General features: G+C 38.9%; 1 protein-coding gene across 1 annotated transcript in view; it reads left to right on the top strand.

Moving 5' to 3' along the window:
* The window catches only part of SLC25A13 (solute carrier family 25 member 13), a 95,537-nt gene that overhangs the window by 70,990 nt on the left and 11,421 nt on the right, over positions 1–13,126 (top strand). Inside the window, exon 14 of the mRNA XM_084282252.1 lies at positions 7,256–7,396. Coding sequence (XP_084138378.1) covers positions 7,256–7,396 — 141 coding nt within the window. The remainder of the gene's footprint in view (positions 1–7,255; positions 7,397–13,126) is intronic.

Below are 13,126 nucleotides of genomic sequence, written 5' to 3'. Positions count from 1 at the left end.
ATTGTGTTTCAATGCTGCTTTGTTTTAATTGTCTGGGATAAATTTTCAACTAATCTTATTTTAAAGCCTTACAGTAAAGTTTGGGAAGGCAACATAGGGTAACATGATAGCCCTTCCCAGAGGTTGTACCAAAGGGTGGGGAAGTTCCTGGTGTAGGGTTCCTGCTTTTCTTTGACCTCACCCCACATTTCCTTGCAGGTTTGGATGTTTTAAAAAATAGTTCGCTGCATCTTTCACCCGGTCATACCTGTTTAAACTGGACTTTCCTGAATACATTCAGAAGTTATGCAGAACATGATATCGCTCTACTTTGAATTTTCCTTTTAGATTAGTTCATTCAATTTTAATTTTTTCTAAATGCATTTTCCCATAACAGCTAACATTTACTTTCCCCCTTTCCTTCCCCTCTCCTCTTCCTTTTCACATCTCTTCTTCCTCAGGGAAAAGAAAAAAAGTGAGACACAGATTAGGGGTGGAATTTTTACAAACTGTAAAACAAAAAAGGGTGCACAGAGGTAGGCTGATATATTTCTTATTATTGAGCAGTTCAGAACTATTAAAAAACGCATTTTTGCCAGCAAACATACCTCATATTCTTTCCATTATTTTTTTTTTACTATTTTATTAGAAATATTGACTGAAAAAGTTTATATGAAGATGCATTATTGCTTAAAACATAATTGTTTTGACAATTATATTTTATTACCCATCTCTTTCTCCTGTTACTACTTCTTTTACAGGCAGTAAAATATTGTAGTGTTTACCAGTGCAAGTTCAAAAATAGTAATAAAATAAAAAAAAAGGAAAACAAAACCTCAAGTTCAAATCAGGAATTAAAATCTAGCTTTCTAAGAGAAAAAGGAAGATATTTATTGATGTCACAGTAATTTATGATGTGACCAAGAAATAATGGGTCGCAGTTTTAATACAGCTACCATGCCTTAAGACTTGAAAGGTCTGTAAATCATTAAACGATTCCACAACTAGTCAAAATAGACAAGTAGAGCAGACAGAGCCAAATGTTAACATATTTGACAGGTCTGTAGCTTAATTGCTTTTATAATGCCAATCAAGAAGGCTCCACTTTGATTTTTTTTGGCTGGGCTTCTGAGAACTGAATTACCTATAACATAGAAAATATCAAATCCACAATTTTAAATTATTTTCCCATCGCAGAGCTGGTCAGTGCTTATAAACAAACCTTACTCCTGTTTGTTTCTGTTTAGCCCGGTTATTAATAAACTACTGTAGGGAAGTTGTCACAACTTGTATCTGAGTCTTGCAAATCTGTACGAAGCAGTAGCAGGAATGTTCTTCTTTTCTGGCTAATTACAATTCTATTTATGAGCACATTTACGGGAACGTTTGAAGAGGCTTGCTTTACGTTTTATGTACATGTGGACATTAACAAGAGTTCGTGATTATAGCAGCGTTCGCTGTTTGTGCTGCTTCAGACTAAAACCTCTGCCAGACCAAGAGAAGTCTGTCCTCGGAAGACAAGAAAGATTAGCTGGGGAAAAACACAGTTCTGCCTGAGCAGCATGAAAGCTGTTTCTGTGCTAGCCTGGTCGGGGTAGTGAAAAGCAGATGATTGAGGGCTCAGGAAATCTCCTCGTGGTCTCAAGAAAAGGTATTTACTATATGAACTCCCATTGCTAAAGAGCATTATCAGAATCCTGTATAGATAGGACCGCAGATGAGAGCACACAAAATAGCACAAGATGGCTTGTCTGGATTTTTGAAGCCTGGCTTTATCTGAAAAAAGGTAACACAGAACCAACCTTTTGAGAACCCAGTGTGATTTACCTTTGACACAGAGTGCCACATAATTAAGGTTTCCACCTTTGAAATATATAAGAAAAACAGTCACTTTGGACATATGTCTGTTACTCAGTACCTTTTCTGGTAACAGGCAAGTCCATAGTGAAATCACCTGTGCAGCAGCTCGACACAATTCATCTGATGATATCTTTTGGTATCTTTTGATACATAAACACCAAGACTTTTACAGGTAGTTTGGAGCACTGCAATGGCACTCTGTAAATCTCCCTTGTAAGCCTTAGAGTTAGTGATTCTGTGTTAAATCATTTATGATTATTTATTTTTAGTAATGTTGCCCTTTGTTGAGCATTGAAGATGGTGATTCTTGAATCTCTTGAGTGCCTTTTTAATTTAGATTTATTTATTTTTTATGATGGAACAATCTTAATTTTGTGTCTGTACAATGCTCAGTACTTTAGGAACCTTGACTTTAATTAGGATTAATGTATGCTAGCAACTGCACAAGAAAACAAGTTGCATCTGGCAGGCAGCAAGGAGTAAAAGCTTGGAACCGAGTGTGATATCCCATATGACTGGATATGATAAATAGTTGTCTAGAAATTTAGGAACTTGCACCAGTCTGTCGTCTTGTAAATCCACTGAGTAAGCAAGACATTTCAGACAATTTCTTTTCAAGAGGTTAATTGTATAATATGTTGCTTATGTGTTTTAATGGTTGGCATTAATTGCTATAATTGGCATTCTTGGGTGATATTGTTGGAAATATTAACACTCTCATAGCAGTAGTAATCCTTTCTTCATCCATAAACGCTAAAAGATGGTATGTGACAAGTTGGATAAAGAAGAAAGGTCCAGGCTGACCCTAAATGCTCTTAGCTGAAAACAAGAAAAAGGCTAGGGCTCAAAGTAGTAAATAAGGTTAATTAGATGTGCTAGAAGAGTTAATGAGCAATAGTAATGAAAGGCAAAGAACTTAGTACTTTCTTCTGGGATGGAAAACAGAATTTCCTTCCTGAATTGCAAGTTGGGTTATTTTCAGAACCTACATTGAAGCTTTCAGATGGATATTTGAAAGCTTCAGGAGGGTTAGATCTGGTGTATTGATTTCTTATCTAGACTGAGAGAGACACAAAATGTGGTTACATGAAAAAGAATGGCAATTTCTTGTCTTAGTGTAATGAAGCAGGTGAAAACCTGTTTATTTACCAATAAAATTTATTACAAGGTGATTTAGACATGTGAAGGAGAAGAAAACATTCTGACTTCTTAAAACTGGGGTGTTGTTAATCTGGTCATTATTAAACTTTTTAAAAATTATTATTTCAGTAGAGGGTAGGCTGTATTTCCCCATGGACAAAAAAAATAAAGCAACAGAACACCTCAACTATTCCTACTTCTCCTTTCTGTTCTGTGGGGTAGGAAAGTAGAAGGAGGAATGTGATAGATAGTAGTGCTACTGTACAAGGCTATACTGCCATCGAGAGGTGTTGGGTGATATCATACCAAGTACACAGTTAAAGAACTGCAGAAGTGACAAAAAATATATTTATAAACATTCACATACATATGGATGCATGCTAGCTGTCCACGTGTTAAAACACGCTGAACATTTTATAGGCATGCAGATTTCTAGTAACGCGTGTATCAGGTCTAGGATGATGGAGGGATGTATCTCTTTTGTTTTCTTGCTTTACATCAAACAAGACCGTAAGTGCTTGTGATCAGGTCAAATGTTAAATTCTTTCTAAATAATATGGGCCCTCTGTGGGCCCCTCCAGATAATTATGCACCAGCTCTAGGTATTCGCTCCTGTAAATAAGCCAAAATTGTAGCTTTTATTTAATCACATGATAATAAAAGCAATGGATTTGCTGTTCCAATTAGATCGTTTGTTTCTTTAAAAAGCTGGAAAAAAAAACAACAAACAATAACACATTGGAAGAGGTGATGAGGAATTCAGAGTTGGGGGTATTCAAGCTTGTAACTTCAGTCTAGAAAAATTGGTGTTACTGGGAGCTACCTACATCAAACATTTGATAAAAGTTATCCCAGAATGATTTTTGTGATGTTTAATGGAGAAATCATTAAGCTTAAGCTGCCTGAGCTTTAAACTGTGTTTATTCTGGCCAAGAAAATAGTATCCCAGTTCTTACCTTTGGGAGTGTACTTTAAAAGTTTAAAATGAGGAGATAAACTTTTAACTGCAGAAGTTAACAGATAAAAAGTTAAACTTTTTGCCAAATAAAATGACCGGTATGATACAACATGTTGGTTATGTTTTGTCTGTTTTCTCCACAACAGTTTATACCAGTACCTTGAAGAGACTGATAAAAAAAAATAGATGAATGAGATTTCTTTCATTGCATTCACTAAGTAAAAACTCAGACAGAAGGGAGAAACAATGCTATTGTGATTCAAGCTACTGATCTGGAGATCAGGGTATCTGGAGACTGTTACTAGTCAACCTAGGGGGACACACACACTGGGCATACAATTAACCTCCTTACCTTAAATCCCCTGCTTGTAAAACTGGAGTCATTGTACTTTCCTCACAGGAGCACCGGGAGGAAATGGCCATTAATATTTATGAGAGAGACACTTGCATGCTATGATGATGAATAACACAATAGGAGTTACCAGTACCAGACAAGCAAGAAATCATTTCATTAGAGAGTATAGTAGCCATCTCCAGTTTGCTTCCCCTCCCTTTTGAGAGTAAGGATCTGCAGTTACCAGCATAGACGGTAAAATAACAGGGTGATAACAGCACCCCACCAGGCAACTGTCCCTGTTACCACTGGAACTGCCCATGCACCAGCTGATGGCAAACCAGCCTTCGTCTCCATCGCCAAGTAGGCAGGTGGCAGAAACCCTCCTCCCCAGACCTTCTGTCAGGTATCGTCTGCCTCATCGCTTTCACTTACTCATCATTTGATTTTTGGGGTACACTTTTGGTCAAATTCAGGGGATGACAAAGGTTGTGCAGTGTGCTGGGCTAGTACCAAGACGGATTTGTAGAAAGACTCCATTGGAAATTTCCAGTCTCTTTCGTTAGGTGTCCTCTGTGGGCAACGAAACCAGGAGTCCTCACATCAGTTGTTCCAGTGTTTTTGGTAATGGCTGGTGCCTACGGCTCTCAGTGCTTTAAAAATTTGAATACAGCGAGCCTGCTTGTGTGAGGTGGGTCAGTAATAGCATCCCCATTTTTCAAACGGCAAGCTGAAACAGAGAAAGGCTTGTGTGATGTAGCCAGAGCCACAAGCATGGGACGCTCCAAGTATCACCGCAGCCAGGTTGGACATGCAAATACAAACACTGGTGTGTGCCAGCACTTTAAACACTTCCCATTCGTTAAAATTCAGAAATTATTTGCCTTTATTCTCCTTCAAAATCAGGTACGTTTCTATTTCCTTTCTCTAAATATGGAATTCACTTATAAACATCTTATAGATTTTAAAATTACTCAACATTTTGGTGCATTAATAATCATAAATTAAACTCAATTTTGCTGTCATCTTTTGAGTTTTGATATGGTTTTCCCATAGTGAGTATTAAAGAACCACTTCATGTGGAGTCATGCACAATGAACTGCAAGAATCATACTGAGAGAAAGCAGTTTGTTTGTGCTAACCTAGATCAGTTGATACGAATCGTTAAATAGTGTATTTTAGGGCATGGCTGTGGTGTAGCAAATTCGCAAATGAATATTAGCACCTTGCAATTGGGATATTATCCTTTTAGGAATAAAAAAGAAAAGGGTGATGGCATGTGGGAACACTTAATATTTGTAATACATAGACCGTACTGTTTATTACATAGGAATTTAAAATTCACCAGAAAAACCTTTCCAAGATTTTTTTTATTATTTTGAGACTTTGCAAGATGAGTAGACAAGTAAAAGAAACTGTCTCGTTTTTTGTTTTGAGTGCTTACTTAATATGTTTTAAGTGCAAAACTGAAGTCAGTACATGTGCCAAATAATTTATCATTCTAATTTCTGATGGCAATAAGAATAGCAATTTTATATGTACCAGGATTCTGGTTTGGTAAATGCAGTTAAATTAAATTATGCCAATTTGAAAGTCAAAACCAGTTGAGTTACACAAGAGCATGCTTTTTCTGGTCAAAATAGGAAACATTTGGGATATTTTGGGGGTTATGTAAAGACTTTAATTTGTAACCACACCGTGTATGCTCAGTCTAAGTGGTAGACAAGAATAGTTGTTCGTGCGATTTGCCATTTCTTCAGCACATTATTTAAACCATATTACTGTGCCTATTTTTTATTTTGAATGATAGTTAATCTGAGCTGTGATTAATTCTTTTAACATTTGGATAATTTAAAAAAGATGTGCACATACCGTGCGCATACTAGACATGGCTGGATGGAAGTGTTTTTAAGGGGAATTTATTTTATTTTAGTCGTTTTTGTTGTGGGGAGTGTGGAGGTTGCCCTTTGGATAGTCTGTGACTTCTGAACCTAGAAAGAGCATAGATGCTAGGCCTTATAATTAAGAAATTAACAGAAATTAGAAGAACACTGACGAATTTGGCCAGATAGAGCTTGAAGGTTTGAATACATGCAGGCTATGTTATGTAACCTTTTTTTAATTTTTTCTAATTTTTAACTGGGGATCTGTTGGTGTAGCAAAAAGGTTATGTTTTATGCTATATACTGTGAATGAAATGAGCTATGCTAGGACTAGTTCATAGTCTAAAATGCATCCCACCATTGCGTTTTAAATCCGACTAACTTTCAAGATCTGTTGAACGATACCTTACCAACAAATGGAGGCTGACACTCTAAAAACATTGAACAGTTCGTGATTAATGGCATCCTTCAGTATTGTAGACCTTCTCTCTTACTTGCTGCACAAATAACAATGTGGAACTCGGATTCTTGAATCAAACGGCACTTAATGACACCAAAAGTGGTGTTTCACTGGGATTTTAAAAAATGAAAAGTTATCTGCAGTTCTGGTCTTTGGAATCCCTGGGTGCTTTGTTGTATGAATTCTTGCCAAAATTGAAAAAGCTTCTGCCAGAGTTTTACTCTTCAATAGTGTTTTCACTTTCTAAGTACTGACAGGTTCATCTCAAATTCTTTCCTTAGTTACTAATTCTTTCTTTTGCTTCATTACTTGCTTCACAATGTTCTTGGCTTGTCAGTATTGCATAAATTGGTGTTTGTGAATATATCCTTGCAGCAAGAATTGAGCTAGCGTTTGGTTGATGTGCTGCAGTGTCCTGCAGTGGCTGGCCTGCTTCCTCTCTGTTTTCTGACCATTCATCTCCTGTGGGGTAGGTTTCTTGCCTTGTGAGATGCAGTTCGTTAGCTAATATTAAAACTCACATCTGCTAATAACTCAACTGATTGCAGCAGGATTAAAAATATCTTCTCTCGAATGTATCGAGACGTTATGTTGGAAATAATTTAATGAGTTAACATGCTGCCTTCTATTTTTAATTTCAGGCTGGAGGTTCTCAAGTGATCTTTACCAATCCACTAGAAATTGTCAAGATTCGATTACAGGTAGCTGGAGAAATTACTACTGGACCACGAGTTAGTGCCCTTACTGTGCTACGGGACTTGGGCTTCTTCGGTCTCTACAAGGTACTTTTTTATTTATACATAAGTTAAAAGCCACTTGTGAATATTTCAAACCGGAAGATCATTTCAATGTTCCCTCAAACTTTAATGAATGAACATAATTGTACTTCTTTTTAATTCTTTTTTTTTTGTGTGTGTGTGTGTAATATTGTATCTTCATTTTTCATTTCTAATTAAGGGAAGGAACTGTCTTGTGTTTGTGTGGTTCTTTTGAATTTCACTAACAATTCCTTTTATCATTTCAGCAGATCTGGCTGTAAGTATTGTTCATTGAGGATTAGTTTATGATTCCTGATGTTCTGCCTGGTGTAAAAATAGACTTATTTTCATCTGCTTTCATGATATAGAGCTTACAGTTGTGGAGCAATGCTTTTGCTTTTCTGTGTTTGATTCAGCAGCTTTCCCAGATGTCATTGTTAATCTGGTGATGGGAATTAATTACAGCACAATGAGGAGTGAGGAAATACAGACAGTGGGAGCCCAGCGTAAAAGTAAACTCCTAAAGCAAGCTTCCTCTTACTAGTTTAGAAGAACTTCGTAACAAATAATCTTGGGAAAAGCTGCTTTAATGAATGTGCTCTATGCTTGTGCTTTCTCCATTATCCTCCATACATATATATAAATACACTTATATGAAAATAAAGTTAGGTTTAATGTTAGACCAATAAACACACATGCACACACACAGACTACAGCAGGATTAAAAACATCTTTTGTAGATTCTAACAGGATGTATGCTTGGGTGTATAATTTAAAGGGCAAACATACTGCCTTCCACTTTCAGATGAAGTAGACAAGATACGGAGGGGTATGGAAGGTCCTGGAATACTTTGAGATAGCCACTACGCTAGGTATTGAAACAAAAATTGTAATGAGTGCCATACACTGCAGACCATCATGTGGTGTTTCTTAAAATTTCACAGCTTACTCTACAGGAGAAAGCTTTCACACTGGCTGTTTGTCCCAGTGTTTCTAGTGCAGTGCGTAGGATTCCTCTGTTTCTTATTTACAGCAGTGCAACTGTAAACTGAAGATGCTTCAAAAAAAACAAATGAGCCCCGTCCCCCTCCTCCACAATATTTAAATTTCATCCACATTTTAAAGCTCACAATCCTTTTAAATTGTTCTTTTAACATTACAAAGAGGAAGCCTGCCCGGGGAGTAGATGTATGTATGTTTTGGCCTGGAGAGAAGTAGCAGGTCTGAATAGGATTTAATGGGGAGTTGTTTTTTCCCTTTAAATCGACTTGCTAATTTTTTAGGTGTTTTACTGAAGCTGATGCCATTGTGTAAACTCCTAGTAAATGACATTATGGTGTCGATCAGGTCAACATTTACAACTGAAAACATGGATATGGTAAACAGTCTGCATCCCTGAGGCTGTGTAGGAATGGAGGGCAGCTCCTGACTTTTACATGAACTGGTAAAAATAAAACACAAAATGAGAAAGGATGAGAAGCTAGTTGACTCAAGGTAGCATTTCTACTTTTTTTTTTTTCCTGAATACTTGCTATCAGTTGTCCAACAGTGTTCGCTGTGTTTTTTCCATTTTTAAATAATACAACCTGAGATGATATGGCTTATTTGTGTTTTCTAGCATATATACTATGAGAATATTTTTAAGGAATACACCTGAACATGAGCTGTTACATCACTACTTTGCATTGAGACAGGCAGTGTTGTTTAATCGCAAGCTATGTGGTTTCATTGGTTCATTCATTAAGTCCATTTATCTGCACAAAAAAAAAAAAAAAAGCTAAAGAAGTGGTTTTAATTTGGTTTTACTCTTCTGCTGTCTTTTTTTCTCTCTCTCTGCCCCTTTCTCTTCTCTCCCTGACCCTGCTCCTTGTGTTCGTATCCTTTTGTAAGTCCAGCTTGAATTCGTTGCCTGCAAACACTGGACAGATTTGGCAAAACTAGAAAACAACCCAGGAGTCGGTCATCCACCCATCAGAGCACAGCCCACATCAGAAAGCTCGTGTCCGAGTGCACCCTTAGTCACTGCTAGCTCTGCCATTGGGCACGCTCGTGCTGTTATTCACCAAATATTTTAGTGCTGGAGCCAAAAAAAAAAAAAAGAGCAGTCCTATCTGCTGTCCATTCCTTACACCACTGTGAACATTGGTGCAGCCACATAATAATCAGGAATGGGAAATTAATTAAAACTGAAAAAAAAAGCTTAGTTTCTTGAACACAATAAACTTGCTGTGTAGTCCCTCACAATGGTCTGTCCACACAGAGGGAGGAGAGTGGCCTCACAGCATGGGGAACTCATCGTTCTGCATCAGAGAAGCTTCACGGTGCCTTGAGGTGCTTCTGGAAGCAGCAGTGCTAGATGCATCAGCATCATTTATCTGAAGGCCTGTGCTGAAGCTGTCAGCGTTGGCGAGGTCAGGCAGGGATTAATACCTCGGTGCATCGCATGTAAGTCGCCAGCCCCTGAAAGCACTGCCCAGAGGCACCAGTGGTTGAAACTGAATTTCAGCTTAAACCAGATTTGGAAGGTGCTATCTGCGTGGCTGGTGCTGCGCGTAAATTAATTCAGTGGCTGTATTGAGCAGTTGAATATCAGACAATAAATACTGTACTGAAGAGAACTGATCTTGATAAATTTGGAATGATTGTACTCTTAACTAGGCAAATTAGCTATAGAACTTTAAAATAGAAATGAGGATTTTGTGTCTGTCGCAGTACTTGTCGTGCTGGTCACATGAACAGGACTTTCATTTGCATCTTAACACTTTGGTTTAGCTTTGTTTTTCATATCCTCGTAAAGATATATCTGATGCCCCAAATGTACTTATTTTAGTAGAACTAAATGATGTATACACGCTACTGCAGAAGAACAAAAACAGATACTTATTTTAGAAAATATTTTTGTTTATGAATCTTGAAGTTATAGGCTTGATGGGCCTTCATGCAAATATTCCAGATGTTTAAACACTGTTGTGTGCTAGTGATGATTAAGGACCAACTGATTCACTTAATTTTGCAAGTGAAAGCAAAATTCTAGACTTCTCAGGATTTTTTCTATTGTTTGTTTGAAATGTTTTTTCTTTAATTATTTTTTTTTTAATTGTTTAACAGTCCAAAACTTAAATGTAATATTTCGTTTTGTAGTCAATACTTTTTTCATTTTTTTTCTGTTTGCTATGAAGTATTTTCTGAATAATTGTGATTTTTTTTTCTTTCTTTTGTGGCCCAGAGAAAGCAAACCCAACAAAAATTGTCTGTTCTATCAGCTTTGGTTCAAGAGATGATGTTCCCTCTTTTCCATTTGACCTGTTAGAAACTCTTGTAAAACTGCTCTGAGAAGGGTCGACCACAGTTTTCTGCAGTGGTTTCCACCACTGCTCAGTATCTGAACATGAGAAGGCGACCAGCCAAATAACTCACTTCTGATGACTGGATTAATAGAAAGGCTCAGGTAGGAAGGGACCTTAAAGATAGCTGGTTCCAACCCCCAAATGGCCATTAACCAGTGCCCGTAGTGCTGTGTCCTACACTACAGCAGGTGAAGTTTCCATTCTAGCATCAGGTCTGATGGCACTACAGGAAAAAGTGAAGATGGCCACTGTCTGGAGGAGGCCATGGGATGGTAGAAGAAGCTGTGAAGTGACACCATCCCCTGTTGCCTGCAGAACCTCCTCAGGGGTCTCGCTGTGAGAGGGGATGGAAAGGGATTCCCTCAGCCTAGCAGGTGGCTGGTGAAAGCCACAGAGAGCAAACATTTTCTGTACTGCTTACTGGTTTTCTGTACTGCTACCAGTGGAGAAAATAGACTTGCTAGAGAGATGAAATAAATGGGGATATATCACATACTTAATAGAAAGATGGACTCCAGAAGTTGTGATGTTATGTTGAAACTAATATTACCATAATGATATTCTTTTCAAAACAGAAGCACAGGTATCTTCAAGCAGCTGTATTTCTGTGATGAACGAGCACATTACCAGTCAGTCCATCAGCTCATGGTAGAGCAGAAGCGTTTCCATTGCTTGTCAATGCAAGTTTACTTCGGTGTTGATAAGTTACAAAGCTCTTAAATCAGGAATGGTCATCCAATCCGTGGCACACTGGCTCTTCTGGTTCTGTCTGTGCTTTGGTGCTGTTTCACTTACCACACTGCAGGGAGACTGCATTACGGTTCTGTGTTCCCAGTTCAGAAATAAATCAACTTGAAAGCTGTTCTGACCACGACAGATCAATCCAGCATGCTCTGCTTACTTCCTAAGAAACGTTTCTGCTAAAATTTGGGTGAAAATCTGTGAGTCCAGTATAACAGTCAGCAGGGAAGAATGTACTGCCATTAATTATACCCGCAGCCAGAAGGACTTGAGGGTACGTCAGTCCTAGCTTCACAAGGCGAATGCCTGCGTGTCTTAACAAGATCTACTGCTTGTTGTTTGAATTAGTTCATTTTGCATTAATTTCTAACCGTGAAACGCTTTTTGTAGATTTTCAAATAAAAAACTTCCACGCACCCCGATACGGGTAATTTCAGTGCTCCCGTTGTCCATTAACGGAGAAAACTAATGCACAGGCAAATAAATCTTGTGTCACATGTCAACAAATTAACAAAGGAAATGTTATGTCAACCTTTTTTGCATCCAACTGAGCGAATCTTGTATTGATTATGGTCGCAATTATCCCAGTTTTCTAGTCCAAGTGCAGAGCCAGCTGGTGATCAGTGGGAAGCTGGGTCACACGGTTTTGATGCCCCCCCGTTATAGGGAAATTAATATTCTTTGGGGCCATTCATTGGTGTGTTAACATCGTGCTCTGCTGTGCTCATGTCAGAACAACTCATGGGAGTGCTCTGCTGTGATCTCAGCTCTGTGCGCTGCTGGACTTACAATGTTAGAGTAATTTGTGTTGAAAGCTGGTCTGGAGTTCATCTGGGCACCCTGACTCGGTGTTTGACCACGTTCATGTTTCTAAACAACAACAAAACAAAACAAAAAAACTTTCCAACAGGAGGGGTCTTCCCTGCACCCTCCTTTTAGGTGGCTGAAGAAAGCAGTAAGGTGTCAGAGCTGGGCAGAGTTCCCTCAGCCTCTCCTTATGTGCCACAGGCTACCTGACCACCTTGGTGGCAGCGTGGCAATGTCTTTGGTGTACTGGGGAGCCCAGAACTGGCTACTGGACTCCAGTGCAGTCTCACCAGTGCTGAGTGGAAGGGGAACATCACTTCCCTTGCACCCTTGCTAATGCAGCCCAGGGTGTGGCCGTCTTTGCTGCACAGAGGCATTGCTTGTTCATGCTCAACTTGTCCACCAGCACCCCCAGGACTTGTGCTGCAAATTTGCTTTCTGGCTACTCAGCCCCAGCCTGTCCTGCTGCCTGGGGCTTTTCCAGTTCAGATGCAGGACTTTGCATTTGCTGTTTGGAACTTGATGATGTTCTTGTCAGCCCATCTCTCCATGCTGTGAGGGTCCCTCTGCACAGCAGCCTTGCCCGCTAGCTACTCTTCCAAATTCAGTATCATCCAGTAATCTGCTGAGAGTGCAGCCCGTGTTCCACCGCTGTAGCTATGAAGATGCTATGGTAGATCATCTCAAAAACCTTGCCTATAGTCGAGGATGGTATACAACATCCATTGCTGTCCCCTTATCCACAAGTCTGGAGGTCAGGTTGTTCAGTCACGGTTTGGTACACCCGTACTGGGTGTTCCCAACATCTCCCTCACCCTTCATGTGCTTGGGAACAGGTTGCAGGAGGATTTGCTTTGTA

Source organism: Netta rufina, assembly GCF_964035555.1.
Source record: "Netta rufina genome assembly, chromosome: 2".
NCBI lineage: Eukaryota > Metazoa > Chordata > Aves > Anseriformes > Anatidae > Netta > Netta rufina.
Note: the sequence above shows the minus strand (reverse complement) of the source record. Positions and strands in the feature narration are given on the sequence as shown.